The following is a 19,521-nucleotide window of genomic DNA, read 5'->3' as shown; positions in this document are numbered from 1 at the left end:
AAAACACTCGTTACATACAAGCATATGCTAATATGCTCGTACTATTTTTAGCATTTAAAACATATTTTCACACACATTCTTACTCGGATTTTCATTAATTCCATGTTAGGTTATTTTGTTGTATTCCCCGTTAAAAGACACTAACAATCGTTTTCTAGCTAATTGCTAAGCTTGTCGATCACTCAATCGGATTAGTTATTAATATGTAATACGGAGTAGTAATAGTAATAAGATATGATGGATCTAAGGAAGCCAAGAGATTCGTGATATGGACCACCAGAATCCAACAGCATATTCGGGTTAGATCCTTTATACGTGGCTTATTTTCATGGCACAGACTCCAGACTCCAAGGGATCCCCTTTGCCTATGTGCATGGTTGATATTCCCTCGTGATTTATTTAGGGTCACACTTTAGATTTAGGACATAATATTCGTAGAATCCTAGTTTACTATTCCAACAGCATATACTCTTTAGGGTAATCACCGTCGTTAATCGAGGTGGCAAATCGTCCTCGAGTAAATTAGTTAGACCGTGTTCTGTTCACCTATAACTTTCACCTTTAAATAAGTTCAATAACATAGTTATAAACTTATAGTGTTTCACCAAATATAAGTTATGATAATTAGAGTTATCTAATTCAGCTTAATTATAACTTAAATGTTAAGTTCAAGTTAGTACAAACACAAATTCTTCAAAAAGGCGGGTGTACGTTAATTTATTGTAAGACGGATTAAAGTTATCTTAAAAGTATTTAAAGTTACCCTTTATACTACAAAAGTTATTATTTTTCTAATAATAAATTTTATCTTACAAAAAACTTATAATGTATTAGATAATCATATTAGCCTTTATAGTATGTAATTATGAATCTACAAGAAATTACACATTAAAATAAAATTCAAACTAACGGCAAATTAAAAGTTACCCTTTAAGGGGGTTAAAGTTACCATAAAAATAGTTAAAGTTACCCTTAGACTGATGGTCTTACAATAAATTTAACGTACACCCGCCTTACACAAGACTTATTATAGTTCAAATAAGCCCATATACAAGATACATAAAACGCACTGTTAGATAAGATTCATGGAGCCTTTTTGTGCTATAAAGAACACTCCTATTTTTGGCCTTTTGTTGCTTATTCAATAAACAAATTCCTAATTGTTCATATTTTAACTCATAATTCTAAACTAGTTACGGAGTTACCCGACCACAAATGCACTCAAAAAATTATTTAAATCTAAAATTCTTGTAAGATTATTATCTAGCTAATACAAAACATTATCTTTTATAATTCAAATCAAACTAAATAAAAGAAAAAAGAGTTATTTCAAATGCTGTAATCAACAAGTTCAGTTATAAAAGCATGACATCAATTAAATATGAAGAATAAAGAGAGTACTTACATAATTTAAATAATTACACGAATTTAGATATTATTAAACTCGTAAACCTTCAGCTGCCTCAGCTACAGAGAAAGATGACCTTTGGTAAGTTGAAAAGCCTTTTAAATGTGATTTAAGGCCTTTATGTAAGAGAACCACCAAGCCACTAACTAAAACACAAGGCTACCACCCTCACAAATGAGGAAAATGACACTAGATACTTTGTTCTTAAACTTGTTATGTTTTGTTGAATATAGTCAACCACATCATACAAACAAGGCATGCATGCATGCATATGGTTTTAAAATAATCTCATGGATTTTATTCTTATTATTTAGCAGGTTGCCACACAATGAGGTATCGTTTGTGTCACAATGTGGACACTTTATCCTTATATTGTTTGGAAGAACATTTTTCAGTTATTTCAAAGTAGTACAAGGGGTTTCTTCAAAAAAAAAAAAAAAAAACAAAAAAAAAGTAGTATAAGGGGTAAATTCATGAGATTCGATTAATATATGTGGACACTTTAAAAATTGTGAAGGACTATTTGCTCATGTGTCATGTTTAGTTTAGGATCTAAAATCTATTTCGTGTTTGGATGTATAAAATCTCCCATGGCAAATATGAGAGTCGTCGAGAATATTGCAAGACGGCTAGTCATGTCATTAGTTCAAACTATTCGTATAATACATACTATTCATTGTTTTCTTGTTCAACATTATTATTTCATTTTCAAGCTATAACTGAACAAAAGGATACGTGTGTGATTAGAATCGTCAAAAAAATATTGAGAATCACATATATATACACATATTCATATTATTTGTTTAAATTACATTATCAACATAATTATTAGTTTCAGATAAAAAGAGTGTTCAAAGAAACTTGAATAATTTACACGTCCTAGACATTAAAAACAAATGCTATATTATATAAAATGTTGTTGAATTATCATCTCTTTCAAGGCTTTGACATATTTAAACTTGAATTAATCCATAAAGGCTTTAATCCAATAAGATCATTCATCTTAGCTTACCATTCTAAAATCAAAAAGAAGAAAATAAACATATTGTAATTGAAGTTGCAACTTAGCTTAAAAAAAGCTGTCGCCCCTACAAATAATATCCTTCATTAGATCATAACATAAAATGACAACTAATGAAAAATATTCAAGGATTTTTCCTTAAAAAAAAAGAAGACTATAAAATCATCCAAAAGAGCAGTTGTTTGTTACTGTTTCATATCTGCTTTTTAATATTATTATAATAGCTTCAAATGACTAAAATTGCGCAACCCACATCAGGAAAGATCATCATCCATTATCTTTAATTTGCCATTTTCATGCATATCCACACTCTTCTTATAATCAAAGTCTTAATCTTAATTATATCAGGTTTAGAATAATAACCAACTCAACTGTTTTTTTCTTTTTTGTCACATTATGTTAAATCTTTATATTACATGTATGAGATGGTGAAATTTAGATTCTAATAATGTCTTAGAAAATGGAGCACTTAGATTAATGTCGAATTAGAAGCTGACAAATCGGCTAATTACTTTATTTTCTCTTATGTAATGGTTGATACTAGATATTTAGTGTAAAATAACGACAATTAACCTTTATATATGTAAACCTTTTCACCTTATAAAGTTGGGTAACAAGAGCATATGCTCTTCATATACCCTGTAAGATTCTCACTAATGATCAATTAAATATAGACTTTCATTAGTCAATGTCTGATTACATGGACAAAGTGTAGTTTACGGAAGTTATTGATTGTGAGATATCCCATTTCAAGATTATTTAACTGTCTGATCAAATGTTGTTGGCTAGACCAAGCAAATTTTTACTTAGAAGAAATATAACTTTTGAATTAAAGGCTAATTTTTTTTGTTTTTTTTTTTCATAAATCACTTGAAGGATAACTTTTTATTTATACACTATGTTCATTGTCCAATGTACTACTCCCCTCGTTTCCAATATACTATTCCCTTCGTTTCCAATATACTACGTAGTGTTTTGGTTTCATTGTCCAAAAGAAATAAGTGGAGTAGTTACTAAGTTACATAGTTCAAAATAGGCTCCATAATGATGACTTAACTTGATTAACTTCCCTAGAATTCCCCTTGCTAAAGGATGGAGTATACTTGATTAAAAAAAACAGGATGGAGTATACTTGATAATCTAACTGTAACTCAATTCTACTTTAGTGAATGTGATAATATTTCCGTATATTCCAAAATAGTATACCGAACATTCCCGACAAATGGAGTACAATTTACAGTAGACACTACTCACTTTCTAACTAATACAAGTATTTTTTTTGGACAAGATATGCTTTGTGGGTGCTATCCTGCGTGTCCAGTATACACCATAATTGCTGAGTGTTTTTTAGACGTTTTTTGGTCAAGGATATGATAGCATAGGTTAATCAAAGCCAATTCATGGTATTTACTTACAAAATATATCCACACAACACAATGCATTCCCAAATATCTTTTCAGGACTCTTCATATCAATCTCAGGTAGATCAGTAGTATGTCGATATGCAGTACGAAGTATGGAGTACTCCGAAAGAGTAACTAGAACCTGGTTTCCTGTTTGCTCTTTCTTTCGATCAACCCACAAATCCACGAGAAACAAACATGTAACCATAGATTTGACTGTTTTGCCACAAATATAGAGATCAGAAGGCTTAATGATCAGCAAACTGAGAAGTGGTAATCAAAATTTTGTATCTCGATTACAGGTTAATAGCCCCCAATTATTTTGGGCATTCATTGACAACACATATCCAAGAATTTAATCACTAATGTTACAACCATTAATCTATGATACAAAAACATCCAACATAAAGTGATAAAACTTAGAAAATGATAATTAATCTAAACTTGTCCAAGTTTGACAACGGCAATAGAGAAGCTGGAATTATTACCTACCTCGATCGTGCAAATAATAACTTATGAAGCTTAAGATACAGACTGCAATTTCTTAGATGCACCAGTTTCTGCCTTGTCTTGGAAAAAGTCCTGAAGAGCATACATTTTCACAGGACTAGATTTCAAGCTCTTAATTGCCTCTGCTGTCACTAGAGCACCAGCAACAGTTGTTACGATTGGAACCTTGTAAGCTAGAGCCATTCTTCTCAGAGCACGTCCATCAATCTGATCAAGATCATCACCTGAGCTTGTAATCACCATCAAATTGATTTGCCCATTTGCAACCATATCCCCTGCATGAGGTCTCCCTTCATGCATCTTCAATACTCGCTCAACTGGTATGCCTTCTAATTCCAGAATACGAGCTGTTCCTGAAGTAGCGACAAGGTTGAACCCAAGGTCTAAAAAGCCACGGGCGATAGCTGGAAGGTGAGGTTTAGTCAAATCATTCAAACTCAGGAACACCGTGCCAGAAAATGGTAGTTTCTGTCCGGCAGCAATTTGGGCCAAAGCAAAGGAGAGCGAGAAGTCATAGGCAATACCCATAACTTCACCAGTACTTCGCATCTCAGGGCCCAACAACACATCACAACCAGAGAACTTCTCAAATGGGAGGACTGCTTCCTTCACAGACACATGTTTTGGGATAAACTCTTTGGTGAAATTGAGATCACCAAGAGACATCCCAGACATGACCAAACAAGCATATTTAGCTAATGGGTGCCCAATTGCCTTGGATACAAATGGGACCGTACGTGATGCACGGGGGTTAGCCTCGAGCAAGAAAACGTCCCCTGATGTTGTGATGGCATATTGACAATTCATGAGGCCACAAACATTCAATCTCTTTGCCAATTTCGTTGTCCAAGTCCTAATGGTCTCCAAGCACGAAGATGAAACAGTTTTGGTGGGGAGAAAACAAGCTGAATCACCAGAATGCACCCCAGCTTGCTCGATGTGCTCCATTATCCCACCAATGACCACATTTCCATATGAATCAGCTAAACAGTCGACATCTATTTCAATTGCATCAATGAGATACTTGTCAATCAGAACAGGTCGCTCTGGATCTACCTCAACAGCATTTTCAAGATAAGTCATCAATTTTTCGTCATTATATACTATTTCCATTGCCCTACCCCCAAGGACATAGGAAGGCCTCACAACAACAGGGTAACCAATATCAGCTGTAATCTTGAGAGCATCAGCTTCACTCTTTGCAATACCCCCCTTCGGCTGCAAAATCTTCAACTCATCTAAAATAGCGTTGAACCTTTTTCTATCCTCCGCTGCATCAATGTTATCGGGCGATGTTCCCCAAATACGAACTAGGCCTGCCCCACTAGCACTTTTGAGCTTGTTCTCATCCAAATACTGTTGAATAGGTAGTGCAAGTTTCAAGGGAGTTTGACCACCAAACTGCACAATAATGCCATCAGGTCGTTCAAGGTCAATGATGTTGAGAACATCTTCGACTGTAAGAGGTTCAAAATACAGTCGGTCACTTGTGTCATAATCTGTGGATACAGTCTCAGGGTTTGAGTTCATCATGATGGTCTCATACCCAGCATTCTGCAAGAGAAACGAAAACAAGTTAACCACTAAACCGTTAAATACAAAGATGTAATACCACTATTTCAAGAATTTTGACACTTAAAAGTAAAAAATAAATAATAACGAGCACAAAAAAGTAAAAAATAAATAATAGTAAAATCAATGTTAGCACTTAAAAGAGTCAACAGTGTATTAGGACCAATGGCCGTTAGATAAAGGCATTATTATATCACAAGAATTAGAAGTAATTCTGCTCTCACAAGAAAAAGCTTTTCAAGAAAAGGAGGAATACTTGCCAAAAATGTCAGCAAAGGAATATTTACTTTTAAGTGTACCATGTACAATATGGTGCTGATACAATCATAAAATATACTCCGTACCAGGAATATATTGCAATCTTTCATTTAACTAATTCAAAACTTTCCAAATAAATCATTGACTAATATCATCACAATGGGCAGCACAAACCACCTGCTTAGCAATATCTTTAACATTGAAGGCACAGTTCTTTTTCCTAGCATGTCCAGGAAAAAAAATAAATAAATAAAAAAAAAAAAAAAAAAATAAAAAAAAAACCTATTAAACAAATTATTGAACAAGTAATTTAGGTTTTGTGTTTTGACACAATTACAAAATGTAAATATAAAGGACTAGACAAAGCACCATTTGTTTCCAAAAATTCTCAAGCATCCAAAGGTTATTACAAAATAATTTGCAATATATAATGTCCAAAAATATGCAAACACCACATGCAAGCAAGTGAAGCAATACAATAAATATACAAATAAAGATGTCACAAGCTTTATTGGCAGAAAGTTTTAGCTCAACTACAAACCTGAAGGGCAAATGAAGTATGGCAGCAGCAGTAGTCAAATTCAATTCCTTGGCCTATACGATTTGGCCCACCACCAAGGATCAACACCTTTTTCTTTTGAGTAGTAGATGATTCACACTCAAAATCATAAGACGAATACATGTATGGAGTATTAGCCTCAAATTCTGCAGCACATGTATCAACTCGCTTATAAGCTGGGGTAACACCAAATGACAACCTTGTAGAACGAACCTCTCTCTCTGTCGATTTAGTTGCAAAGGCAATTTGTTTGTCACTAAAACCTCTTTTCTTTATCTCATAGAAGTCATCCTTCGTGAGGTCAGACAGTTTTTGAGATAGAAGGTATTGCTCAGTATCAACTAATTCTTTGAGTTGTGTGAGAAACCATTTATCTACAAAACTCAGCTCATGAATTTCATCAATTTTCATGCCTTTCTTCATCACAGCATAGATAGCATGGATGCGATCAGGGTTTGGAACACGGAGGTTGTATTTCAGCTGCTCCAAATCCCAATCCAATTCCTTTATCTTGCCGCATCCCCACCCCGAGTAGCCAAGTTCCAGAGATCTCACTGCCTTTTGGAAAGACTCCTGAAATGTGCGACCTAAGGCCATGGCCTCACCAACAGACTTCATCTGAGTGGTAAGAATTGGCTGAGAACCAGGGAATTTCTCAAATGCAAATCGAGGAATCTGCACGAGCGTATAACATGAAAATAATATGAGATGTGTAAATCCACTGGTACTAATAATGACAGTAATAAGAAAAAGATATTGATATAAATTATATGGATCTTATGAACTAGGATACCAGAAAATTATCATGACCAACACACAAGTAATGAAATGCAATGCAAACAGATCAGCTACATGACACTAACTCTAAAATGTCAGCTTATCCAGCAACCCCTAGAAGTTGCAGTCATGTCTAGCAGATGTCTAGCTGTATTCAGCACTACCCTAGTGGTCAAAGGTGCCTCCAAATTCACAGTGAGAGTACATTTGAGCTCTATAACAAAACTTATAAAAGTCCTTTCGGCAGCATATTTGAGGCTAGATCACTCAGTGATCACTGCTTCAATTTATGGACATAACAGCTACCAGAGAAGAGTAACCACAATTTTACAATGGAATTTTTTAAGTGAAAATCACTAAATCATGTATAATGTACATCTCTTAATTCTCGCATCAAAACCTAAATAATAAATCATCTTGATCTCAAATGAGGAGCCTTAACAATACCCCTTTTCCTTCACCTAGGCACCTAGCAGCTAACATTCACTACCTACAGCACACTACAGGTATTTTATAAGGCAATATTCCACAAGCACCTAACTTATCAGAAAGTCAGAAATACCTTATTACACTATTTTCAGATAACCAGGGGCAGGGGAGAGGGGGTAAAGGCGTAAAGCTGCTTGCAGAAATGGTAAAAGATTAACAGAAACAGTAAAATGATACTGACCTTCGTCACCACATAATCAATAGAAGGCTCAAAACTAGCTGGAGTTTTCCTTGTAATGTCATTTGGAATCTGATCCAGAGAGTAGCCAACTGACAATTTAGCAGCCATCTTCGCAATCGGAAAACCAGTAGCTTTAGAAGCAAGTGCAGATGACCTTGACACCCTAGGATTCATCTCAATAACCATTACTTCCCCATCAGCAGGATTAACCGCAAACTGAACATTCGAACCACCACATTCAACTCCAATCTCTCTAATAATAGCAATTGAGTAATCCCTAAGCCGTTGATACTCCTTATCAGTCAAGGTCTGAGCAGGAGCAACAGTAATCGAATCCCCGGTATGCACTCCCATTGGATCAATATTCTCAATTGAACAAATAATAACCACATTGTCAGCTAAATCCCTCATAACCTCTAACTCATACTCTTTCCACCCCAACAATGACTTCTCCACCAACACTTGAGAGGTCAAGCTAGCCGCCAAACCCGACTTACAAATCATCTCAAACTCCTCCCTATTATACGCAATCCCTCCTCCGGTCCCTCCCAACGTAAACGCAGGCCGTATAATCAAGGGAAACTCCCCAATCTCACTGGCAATCTGAAAACACTCATCAACAGTATTCCCAATCCCCGAAGGCGGTGTCTTTACACCGATATTCTTCATAGCCTCCCTAAACAACTCCCTATCCTCAGCCTTCTTAATAGCATCTAATTTCGCCCCGATTAACTCTACTCCATACCTATCTAAAGCCCCATTTTCAGCCAATGCAACAGCCAGATTCAAAGCAGTTTGTCCCCCCATAGTAGGAAGCAATGCATCAGGCCTTTCTTTCTCCAAAATTTGTTCAACTAAATCAGGGGTTAATGGGGTTATATAAGTTCTATCAGCCAAATCAGGATCAGTCATAATAGTAGCAGGGTTAGAATTTACCAGAACAACTTCATACCCTTCTTCCTTCAACGCCTTACAAGCTTGAGTACCCGAGTAATCGAATTCACAGGCTTGTCCAATCACAATTGGGCCAGCACCCAGAATCATAATCTTCTTCAAATCAGTTCTTTTCCCAGTTTTCTGCACAACTGTTTGTGGGGTTTTTTTAGCACCATTTTCTGCTTCACCCTTAATAGTTGAAGAAGTTGCCCGTGTCCTGAAACTCCATGGCCGTGCGAGACGCAAGTTTAGGGAAGAAGAGAAGGTGTTCTTGGAGTGGAAAAGGGTGGAGTGGGAAGAAATTGATTTGGGTAAAGAGGGATTCCTGGGTTTAGGGAGTGAAGGTGATATGAAATTTTCAGGAATTTGATGAATACAGTAACTCATTTTTTGAAATTGGAGATGATGAATTGAATTGAATTGAGGAGGAGAGAGAAAATGGGGTTTAAGAGTATTGGTGGAGTGAGTGAGGGAAGAAGGAGGCCGTTGGTGAAGAGAGAGGAAGAAGGGTTTTGAGAGAAAAGCAGGGTTTTTGAGGTGGTGTTACTGAGGCAACTGAGCTAGATGAAAATCTTAAGGTTAAATTATCGGAAAACTCCATCAATCAATCACTTGACACTTCCTCATACGGCCCTTCCTAAATATTCCTTGTGTTAAAATTTAAAAATCAATCAATCAATTTAAGCCTTTGTACCAATGATGTAGTCAAGATTTGAGTTAAAAAGTTGAGGTATCACTTATTTAGGGTTTAACCTAATCATTCATCCATTAAAACTATGATATTTAGCTTGCGGGATGTGGGTTTTTAATTCCATACATTGTCCCATCCTTTATATACATCTTATATATGATTCTACACATTGTCCCATATTAAATACCTAACTGTAAGATTTTCTTATATTTCAAATATATGTACATCTTCTTATTCACAACCAAATGCATTAAAATCTATCCCTTTAATTTCAATTTTACAAGTTGTGAATTTTTTTTATCTCAATAATGTAAAAGTGATGCATTAAAAAACGAAGGAAGTAGTTAAATATAGGGATCAAAGTCACCAAATAAATAATAAAATAAAGTCAAACGGTTACAACTAAAAAAATAGCACGTTCTTTTGAATTGAAATTTGGTAAACTAAAACACCTAAACTGAATTAAACTACTAGTAAACCAATCTGAATTGAACTAAACTGAAACGACGTGACTTGAAGTGAACGGAAAAATTCTACAAATAAGTCCAAAAAGAGCAGGAAAAAAAAAAAAAAAAAAAATTGGTACTGTACTCTTTCAAGTACGGTAAAAAAATCCTTCTATTTCTAGCATACTCCGCAAGTCAATCTTCTCTGTACGATCAAACTCTCTTTCAAGTTTTGTTTAATTCGGATTTCAGGACTCAACTCGAAAATGGCGAACCAAGAAGAAGAGATTAAGCTTGAATTATTTCTCCAATGGCTTCAGGTTAATCTTCTCTGTACCTCTCTCCTAATTTTAACATGTCAATTTCATCATTTTGATTGTTGTTGAGACAAACTAACACCAATTTCCCCCAAAAATTTAAGGTAAATGGAGTGGAGCTTCGAGGTTGCAACATCAAATACTGTGATTCCAGTAAAGGGTTTGGCCTATTTTCAACTACTAATGTTTCTGATGGTTAGTTTATAATTGTATATTCCTTTGATTAAACCAATTTTTATCTGGGTAGTTTTATATTTCTTGGTTAAAATTAAATGTGACAGCTTGATGATTAGTTATGGTTTATATGACATAATTTGATTGCTTAATTTATATTGTTCTTGGTTTGGTTTGAAATATATCATCAGGTGTTTTGTTGGTTGTGCCACTTAATTTGGCAATAACACCTATGAGGGTTTTGGAAGACCCTTTATTGGGACCACCATGTAAAGCAATGTATGAGGAAGGTGAAGTGGATGATAGGTTTTTGATGATATTGTTCTTGACTGTTGAACGTCTCCGTGGTAGTAATTCGACATGGAAACCGTATGTTTAGGCATTGATGTTATATGTGTTATTGGTCCTTGGTTAACATCGTTCCTTAATCCTTAGGTTGATTGTTAGGGCTTGTCGTTGCAGGTACCTTGATATGATTCCTAGTTCCTTTGGAAATCCACTTTGGTTTACTGATGATGAGTTTCGGGAGTTGAAGGGAACTACTCTTTATCAGGCCAGCATGTCGCAAGTAAGCACATTTGGCTGGTTTTTTGGGGTGTGTATATGTATATATGCTGAAATCTCATCATTTATAAGCATGTTGAAGTTCAAGCCATAGTGGCTTTAATCGTAATTATGGTCACATATCATTGTCCTTCAATTTAAATGATCATCCTATGTATGTGAACATCGAATGAGCCTCCTTATATGTATTACCTTAGTTTCACCTCTTTTGGCATTTTAACTGGAGAGCTGCATTGCAGAAGAAGAGTTTGCTGGCTATCTTTGAGGACAAGGTGAAGAATCTGCTACCGAGACTTCTAGTTTTGGATGGAGAATCAGAAAGGTTAGCATGTCTGTTTATTATATGTTTGAGAGATACAAAAGATATTAGACTTATGAACAGGCTCCATGATCTTGGGGAGTCGGACCCATTGTATTTTTGCTAGTAATCTAATAGTTTCTGCATTAGGCATACCTTGCATTACTGTAGGTACTGTTGTATACTTGTATATGGACAACAATGAAAAGGATGAATTAGCAAAACATGATAATGGAATGTTCCAAGGATTGTAGGAGACCCCTTTTACCCAAGAATTGTCATGCATGCCATTTTATTTTCCGAAAAAAATACAACACTTTTTTTGGCATATTCTTTGTTCAGAAGTAAAAGTGGCTGTGGGTTTGTTAAAGTTTATAATACATCTCGCATTGTGATAGAAAAATGACGATATTGTCTCATTTTCTGTAGCTTTTCTAGTAAATTCACGAGGTATTGGGGTGGTAATCTGTGCTCTGTTACATAAGAATTGGTTGACATTGTATCACTTGCTCGATCCCTCTTATTCTCTCTCCTAACAAACTAGAGATACATCCTGTTGGCTGTAACACAATGAAATGCACACTATTCTGCATCTGCAGATCAAAAAAGTTGTGTGCAGAAATGAGAATACAAAATCTGTTAATACAGTTTGCCAAACCCCGAATTTCTGACAATAGGCTTTATGATGTTTTTTCTATTAACTTTTGCTATAAATAATCACTATGCTGACTTCTTGTTTGCAACTTAATGGCTATCAACATAGTTTTTGTTAGGATTGGATAGGAATTAGAATATTAGAGCATGTGAATTTTGTAAAAATTTACTTTGCCTTCATGTCTGGTAATGATTATGGGTGTTCGTCATCATAGTGTTTACGGTTTTTATAGCTACTCACATGTGATCTCTTCTGTCTTTCTTTTCAGAGAGGTGGCTTTTGAAGACTTTCTATGGTACGCTACTCTGTATTCTTTTTACTCCTGAAATTGTTGTACTCCTCCGTCAAATTTTCTCCACACTTTGACATCCTTTAAAAAAAAAAATAATAATAATAATATTATTTTATATCATCGTGTAGAATCAGGTTTAATTTGTTTCAATGTGTATTTTCAATGTAAAAACTTTTATATGGAAATAACCTGTGCATAATAATGGTCACAAATTGGTTTTGGAGACCCGTGAAAAGTAAGTGTAAAGTTAATTTAGGGATGGGGCAGTATACTCTTTAACTCTTAGGGTAGACTTTAGCTTGCTTGTTAAGTATTTAGTTTTTCCAATAGATGGTTGAATATTTACGCTGGTCGTCAAATAGGTAGTTCATAATATGCATGGTTTACACATGCAGGGCTAATTCTGTCTTCTGGACTCGTGCTTTGAACATTCCTCTTCCTCGAACTTTCATATTTCCTGAAGGTAAAGAAGGGACCAGTTATCACTTACCCCAATTCAGCTGTGTTTCCAAAAGTTCATGTAATCTCACCTTGGTTAACAAATCAGACAGGAGGCTTGGGCAGGGGAAGCTTTTCATCTTAATAATAGCGTACTTCTTACTCTCCATTTTCAAGAAATCTGCTAATTACCGACTTGTCCCAAAGATAAACATAAAAATATTATAAAAATCTGCAGCTTAATGGGTTGCTTTAATTTGTCAGTTGATATGTCATTTGATGGGGAAATATTTCTGCTGAAGTTGTAGTTTTGTATGATTAATTTTGTAGGATCCGAGATTCCTGCATCCTATAGTATCTCTAATGGGGTAAATATAGCCTCTATGGAAGGAGAGACTCTGTGGGTTGAGGGTCTTGTTCCAGGAATCGACTTCTGCAACCATGGTAGTTATTCTCAGTCCTCTTTCTTAAGCAACCTTACTCCTAATTTCTTCTATTGCTTTTGCTTTCTCAATATGCTGTCTTTTGTTTCATGTCTACCTTTACAATCTCTTCAGAGATAGTTGCTAACTGGTAGTATGTGATTTTGTGTAGTTACTGTGTCATCCTAATCTTTGTGTGTACTTAGCCAGTAACTGCTGGATGTTAGATTGCCCTAGTTGATCTGTCCAAGCATCCAGTTTAGGCAGTTATTGCGATTATAATTAATAACAGATTTATAAGTCCATTGTGCATTCTCCTTGTGATTATACCCTGTATTATGTGATGGAATCTCTTGCTAGGATAAAAAAAAAAAATCTGCGCAAACCAACTTGTGTGTAAATTTGTTGTTGCTAACTTGGCGTTTCTCATTGCAGGAAGCTTCACTAATCTCTCAGATTCTCTGATTAATGACTAGTACTTCTATTGATGTAATGCCTCGAATATCCAACTAAGCTATTCTGCTTAAAAATTTATAACACTTTTTTATGACTTATCTCTTTGTCTGCTTTTAACCTAAGATGTACAGTAGAGGGATTGGACAGAAACTACAAGAAATGTCAGGCTGCTTGTGTAGTGGATGGAAGGAGCGAGAATGGTTTTATTTCTCACGTCTGATGGTTTAATATCTTAAAGAGTTAGAAGGTCATCCTAATTAGAGAATCTTGAAACAACTCTGCATGTAATGGCTTGATAATAAAGCTCGTAACGTAGATCTTTAAATAGGATTTATTAATGGATAGTTTAGAAATTGATGGGCTTGATTGCATGATTTGCATCTACAGCTAACTTGAGATTTTGTCATTCAGCTATAAAACCTGCTGCAATGTGGGAAGTTGATAGCACTGGGACTACCTCTGGAGTGCCCCTCTCAATGTTTCTTCTGTCTGGTAGACTTTTTTTCCCCTGAAATTATGTTGATATTCATAATTAATTACTGTCTACAAAGGATCAAAACTCAATGTTTGTTCATTGTGGTTGTAGAATATCTTGATTATGCTTTTTTCACTCTCTGTTAGTTTGTATATCTGATGTTTGCTCAACTTCCTATTTGCATGCTAAGTAAATTCTGAAATTGGGAAAGAGATAACCATCAGCTATGGTAACAAAGGAAATGAGGTACTTCTTACTATGTACTCTCTTGTCAATTATGCTCTAAGTAGTTGTTTGAGTTTTGCATATTGGTAGCAAAAAAGGAGAAGCATTGGCTTTTCTACTTTGATCCTAATGCTAGGCTGGAATAAGTAATAGCGCATCACCACCACCCCTCCCCACCTCATCCCACCCAAAAGATTGGAAAATTAACAGGAACTCCATGTGGTTTGTTCTGCATTTATGCTTATTGAAGTAGTGTGCAGGAGCTGCTTTATCTCTATGGATTTATAATTGAAGACAATCCAGATGATTATCTGATGGTAATTTTCTTTTCTGACATTCTCTCTTGTAATGTAAATCACTGATGTTACATTCTTGCTGTTATCTCATAGCTACGTTAAACTTCATAAATAATTTTTCAGCTACGTTAGGCTTAGTTGCACCTGTAAGTTGATCATGATTTTAGCATAGTGATGGCACTGAATGTGCATGCAGGTGCATTATCCAGCAGGTGCACTTCAAAATGATCCATTTGCAGACTCGAAAACACAACTTCTCCAAGTAGAGGTCTGATGGCTGTGCTTCTTCAAGTTGCCTCTTGTTAATTTTTTGGGATCCATGGCTCTGGATATTTCTTCTCACATATATTGTTAATTGATGTCTCCGTGCTATAACTAATAATGCTTTAATCTCACAGAAAGCTGAATTAAGGTGTCTGCTACCTAAAAGCTTGCTGGATCAAGGTTTTTTCCCATGCTCATCCTCAGAAAGCAAGAACATTCAGGAATGTGCCAAGGATAAGGGCCCGAATTATAGTTGGAGTGGCCAGCGGAAGACCCCTTCATATGTGAATCAACTTGTTTTCCCTGAGGATTTTTTGACTTCCTTGCGGACTGTAGCAATGCAAGAGAACGAGCTTTTCAATGTCCAATCCTTGCTTGAAGAGGTGCAGTATTGCAACCACTTTTCTTGAACATTCCTGGTTTGTGAATCAATATTTCACTAGAATAAAAAATATTCTGCATTTCATTTCTATTGGCATTGCTGATGTACTCTTCTACTTGTGTGATGAGGCCCTCAGGTCTTACTAGTCATTTGCCTGTATCTATAATCCTGATCTCATTCTTTCCTCCTCTAACAATGAGTAAAATGATTGAGCTCTCTTTTCTGGTTTTCTTCAGCTCTTATCTGTCAAAGTCAGTTGATAATTCAGGATTTGAGTGTTCGCAAGCATATTTTGCTGTTGCTCCTATAAATATATGTGCCTGTACGCACACACACACACACACACACACACACACATGCTTTTGACATCTATCATCATGAGATTTTAGAATATATAACCCTGCCCTATGACTTGTCTCGTGAAAACAGTATAGATGGTCTCTAGTCTGTAATGCTACTTAACTAACTAAAGGATCTCAGTTGATTACAAGAGTATTCTGCAGCTTGTTTTGTTCTTCTTGAATGTTATATCTAGTCAAGTGATCACCCCCGTCTTTTTTATTTAATATTTGGTGATAGTTTTTTGGTTCCTTTTAAACTATATATATCACCAGTAAAAATCTTATATGCTAATTGCTATATAGCTTGTTGGAAGTGATGGGGAGAGGGAGCCATCAGAGGCTGAAGTTCGAGCAGCTGTATGGGAAGCTTGCGGGGATTCAGGGGCTTTGCAACTTCTTGTTGATCTGCTGAATACAAAGTGAGTTTCCATGGTCCTCTATGCTATTCTGAGAGCTGTTTTGTATGAATTCATGAAATTATATTCTTCCCTTCTTCCAATCCCTGCTCCCCAGTAAGTTGGTGCTCTTTTTCTTGTATGCGCTTTTGTTCTCTCACAAAAATCATTTAAACTCTGAAGCAAAGCAGTGAGGACACTGAGATCTGAGAAGATATAAATTGCATTTTCTAATGTGCTAACTGGAAAACTGATTGTGCTAGATTGATGAATCTTGAAGAGGGCTCAGGTACAGAAGAATCCGACTCAGAACTACTTGAGAAGACTTGTGTCAGAGATGGTCCTGCTATCTCCATAAGGTATAACTCTCTGCTTTACCGTGACTGAAAACTGTTTTCGTGATTCTGTTGTGAACGTCAAATCGAAACTATATAAACTAGAGAGCATAATGAATAAAAATGCATTAGTATTGAGAAAGTAGTTCTGGATTTCATCTGTTAGATGCTCTATTAGGTTCCTAAAGATGCGTTTCCTGGAATGTTCTTCTGGGATATGTGGTTCAATGTTTCTGCTACTTTTTGCATTTGCAGCGTGAACAAAGCCGAGTCTAGCTCTGATGAGATGATGAGCAAAAACAGGTGGGCAGGTATAGTCTATCGACGAGGACAAAAGCAACTAACCAGACTGTTCCTACGTGAGGCTGAACATGCTTTGCAATTATGCTTGAATGAAGAGTGCTAGACCTTCCCTATGAGTCTATGACTATCCTACACAACTCAAACAACATGAATTCTTAAGTTTGCACCCATTTTATATTTTTATCTAGTAAGCTTTTAAGTTTCATACCGATGTATTTTCCAATTTTGCATAGAGTTATAACTTATGAATTAGCTGATAGTACAATACCCCTTCATAAAAATTAATGCCTATTTGATGTAGGCTCATTTTTTCACTTGCAACCACATTTTTGGCATGGTAAGTTTAGTTTGTAGCTCAATAAAATCAGTGACTTGCATCCTACAACCTACACTTGAACTCTGGAATTCGTATTCGAAGACCTTCATTTTTCAGTACTTTATGTGTTTACAACTTTACATTACCTAATGCCCCTTTATTTCTCGTTACTTTTATTGAATCTGAAACGATACTAGTGGTTGGACTTTGTTGCAATCTTGCAAACTTAGCTTCTGTAATAGAGAGCAACACTAGTTACAAAGGTAAAACTATACCATTCACAAGGTTACGCGACAATACAATTCTATCAATCAGATTTTTCTTAAGAGTACACGACCAATACATGGTAGTAGTATATTAGAAGCACAAAATTTTTCATCTCACTACATAATAAACATCAAAATTGAAACCATTATGTAGTGCAATTTTCCCCCATGTATAATACAACTACAAAAATATTTGAACATAGCTTCAAGGAGTGCACAATATAACTAAGGCTCTTCTAGGCCAGCAAGATTTCTAAGACTCCATCCAATGGCATAAGCAACAGCAGCAGCAATGACACCATTAGAAACAGTCATGAGAGCCGAGAGCGTATAACTTCCACCGGAGATCTTCGCCTTTGCGAGTCCTAGAAGGGTGAGGGCGAGGACGGACAGTATGCAAGCGCCGATGAACTTGATGGTATCGTTGTTGGTGAAAGGAATGAGGATGATAAATGATAGAAGCGGAGCACACCCAAAGAGTAGGAAGGAAGTGAAGGTGACTAAGCCACTCTTCCATGGCTTCTCCTCTTGGTCTGGTGGCATTATCCCCTTTTGACCCATCATTTTCTCATCCACCATTATATTTTTGTACTTTGAAAATATTTCTACCACCTGTAAAATGCCGTCAAACTTTTCACTTATGTCGATTTTATAGTAAATGACCAAAATGGCCTTATTAAATGAAAGGTAGGAAAAATAAGAACACAACACAATGTCATTGTATTAACTCATTTTATTAAAGAGTAACGCAAATTGTTTAACAGTTAGACAACTAATAGCCCTTATTCGTTAGATTTAAAGTAAAAACGCGACAAAAGGAAGAGATTTGGTAGATTACCATATTAGCGTCTTGGGGATCCATACCAAGCTCTTGGTACCGCTTAACCAAATTCGTAATTTGTGACAAACCATGATTATCAACCTCCCATTGTGTTACATCTCTTTCCTTAGAAGCCATCTCCTTCTCAGTAGAACTACTCAAATAATCCCCAAACCCCATGGAAATCCCATCGGCCACTAGATTCGCGAATCCTAACACTAAAACATCGACAGATGACATACTGCCACCACTAGAGATAGATGAGATAAGTGAAAAACAGGTGACTATAGCATCTAACCCTCCATAAACAACACTCTTAGCACTCTCTCCCTTCCATGTTGGGCTTTTGGGCTTGGGCCTATCTTCATTTTGGGCTCTTTCATCATCATTATCATCTTCATCTGATCTTCTTCTTCTAAACATTTGGTTTTCTTCGTCAATTTCTGGGTTTAAGAGGTTGGTTTTGTCAATACTAGTGTAAGTACTATTGTTTTTTCCAGACATTTTTATTTCTGGAAATTTTTACTGGTTTTGTAATTGTTTTTAAACTTTTTACTTTGCTAGAAAATGGTTGCCGCTTTTGGAATTTAGTATGGTTAGTTTTATAATGGAGGAAAGGTGATGAAATGAATGTATAGGTGTCACCATGCATGCAAACTAGGATGAGGTGCTTATACGTGTAACACTACTGTTGTTTATTCTAATTTCTACCAATTCATACTCGGAAGACTTTTTAATGGCTACCATAAAATCATATCTCGTTAATAGTTTCCAATCTAGACCAAACCAATTTTAGAAATAATTGTTTTATTTGATTTGACTATTGCAAAAAAGAAAAAAAAAAATAAGAAATTTTGGTTATCACTTAATTTTATCTTATCTAGTGCACAATGTATGAACTCCTAATAAAACTATTACATTACTCGTACATTTTACTCTAATGATTAAGTTGACAATTCTGATTCGAAAGTTTATATTCGCTATACGCGATTCTTGTAGCCCTTTTAAAACTATCCTACTCTGTATATAATTTGTTATTAAGATATACTTGAACTTTTTAGTATCTTTTACTTTGTACTTCGTATATTGTATAAGTAACCTGGCCTATAATAAAATTATTGTGAGGCCTATCCTAAGAGAATTTTGGTACCTTAGCATGTTGGTTGCTTACAAAGTTTGGCTTGCATAAAACCAAAATAAGTTTGCTAATATGCTTTAAATTTCCAATCTATCCTT

General features: G+C 35.6%; 3 protein-coding genes across 3 annotated transcripts; 1 reads left to right on the top strand and 2 right to left on the bottom strand.

Moving 5' to 3' along the window:
* Window positions 1–4,084: 4,084 nt before the first annotated feature.
* On the bottom strand, window positions 4,085–9,694 carry LOC110685368 (carbamoyl-phosphate synthase large chain, chloroplastic-like). The gene is made up of 3 exons (XM_021861893.1): window positions 8,179–9,694; window positions 6,714–7,406; window positions 4,085–5,896 (listed from the first exon to the last, which is right to left on the bottom strand). The coding sequence occupies exons 1-3, from the start codon at window positions 9,499–9,501 to the stop codon at window positions 4,355–4,357; spliced, it is 3,558 nt and encodes a 1,185-aa protein (XP_021717585.1). The 5' UTR covers window positions 9,502–9,694; the 3' UTR covers window positions 4,085–4,354.
* Window positions 9,695–10,205: 511 nt separating this feature from the next.
* Window positions 10,206–17,318, top strand: LOC110685366 (fructose-bisphosphate aldolase-lysine N-methyltransferase, chloroplastic-like). Its single transcript, XM_021861891.1, has 16 exons — window positions 10,206–10,571; window positions 10,673–10,763; window positions 10,934–11,111; window positions 11,205–11,310; window positions 11,546–11,628; window positions 12,528–12,554; window positions 12,947–13,014; window positions 13,320–13,433; window positions 14,279–14,359; window positions 14,533–14,588; window positions 14,828–14,884; window positions 15,060–15,131; window positions 15,262–15,510; window positions 16,154–16,269; window positions 16,509–16,604; window positions 16,836–17,318. The coding sequence occupies exons 1-16, from the start codon at window positions 10,518–10,520 to the stop codon at window positions 16,984–16,986; spliced, it is 1,599 nt and encodes a 532-aa protein (XP_021717583.1). The 5' UTR covers window positions 10,206–10,517; the 3' UTR covers window positions 16,987–17,318.
* A 175-nt stretch (window positions 17,319–17,493) lies between these two features.
* Window positions 17,494–19,275, bottom strand: LOC110685367 (protein CCC1-like). Its single transcript, XM_021861892.1, has 2 exons — window positions 18,304–19,275; window positions 17,494–18,077 (listed from the first exon to the last, which is right to left on the bottom strand). The coding sequence occupies exons 1-2, from the start codon at window positions 18,787–18,789 to the stop codon at window positions 17,691–17,693; spliced, it is 873 nt and encodes a 290-aa protein (XP_021717584.1). The 5' UTR covers window positions 18,790–19,275; the 3' UTR covers window positions 17,494–17,690.
* Window positions 19,276–19,521: the final 246 nt, after the last annotated feature.

The sequence above is a fragment of the Chenopodium quinoa genome, unplaced genomic scaffold (assembly GCF_001683475.1).
Source record: "Chenopodium quinoa cultivar QQ74 unplaced genomic scaffold, ASM168347v1, whole genome shotgun sequence".
In the NCBI taxonomy this organism is placed as follows: Eukaryota; Viridiplantae; Streptophyta; class Magnoliopsida; order Caryophyllales; family Amaranthaceae; genus Chenopodium; species Chenopodium quinoa.
Note: the sequence above shows the minus strand (reverse complement) of the source record. Positions and strands in the feature narration are given on the sequence as shown.

Excerpts from the sequence above, each read along its gene's own strand:
- LOC110685368 (XM_021861893.1), bottom strand. The coding sequence starts at position 9,501 with ATGAGTTACTGTATTCATCAAATTCCTGAAAATTTCATATCACCTTCA. Across the intron at positions 7,407-8,178 it reads TTGATTATGTGGTGACGAAG|ATTCCTCGATTTGCATTTGA; the intron begins GTCAGTATCATT and ends ACGCTCGTGCAG. Across the intron at positions 5,897-6,713 it reads ATACTTCATTTGCCCTTCAG|AATGCTGGGTATGAGACCAT; the intron begins GTTTGTAGTTGA and ends TTTCTCTTGCAG.
- LOC110685366 (XM_021861891.1), top strand. The coding sequence starts at position 10,518 with ATGGCGAACCAAGAAGAAGAGATTAAGCTTGAATTATTTCTCCAATGG. Across the intron at positions 14,589-14,827 it reads ATGGTAACAAAGGAAATGAG|GAGCTGCTTTATCTCTATGG; the intron begins GTACTTCTTACT and ends AGTAGTGTGCAG. Across the intron at positions 14,885-15,059 it reads ATCCAGATGATTATCTGATG|GTGCATTATCCAGCAGGTGC; the intron begins GTAATTTTCTTT and ends ATGTGCATGCAG.
- LOC110685367 (XM_021861892.1), bottom strand. The coding sequence starts at position 18,789 with ATGTCTGGAAAAAACAATAGTACTTACACTAGTATTGACAAAACCAAC. Across the intron at positions 18,078-18,303 it reads ATCCCCAAGACGCTAATATG|GTGGTAGAAATATTTTCAAA; the intron begins GTAATCTACCAA and ends GGCATTTTACAG.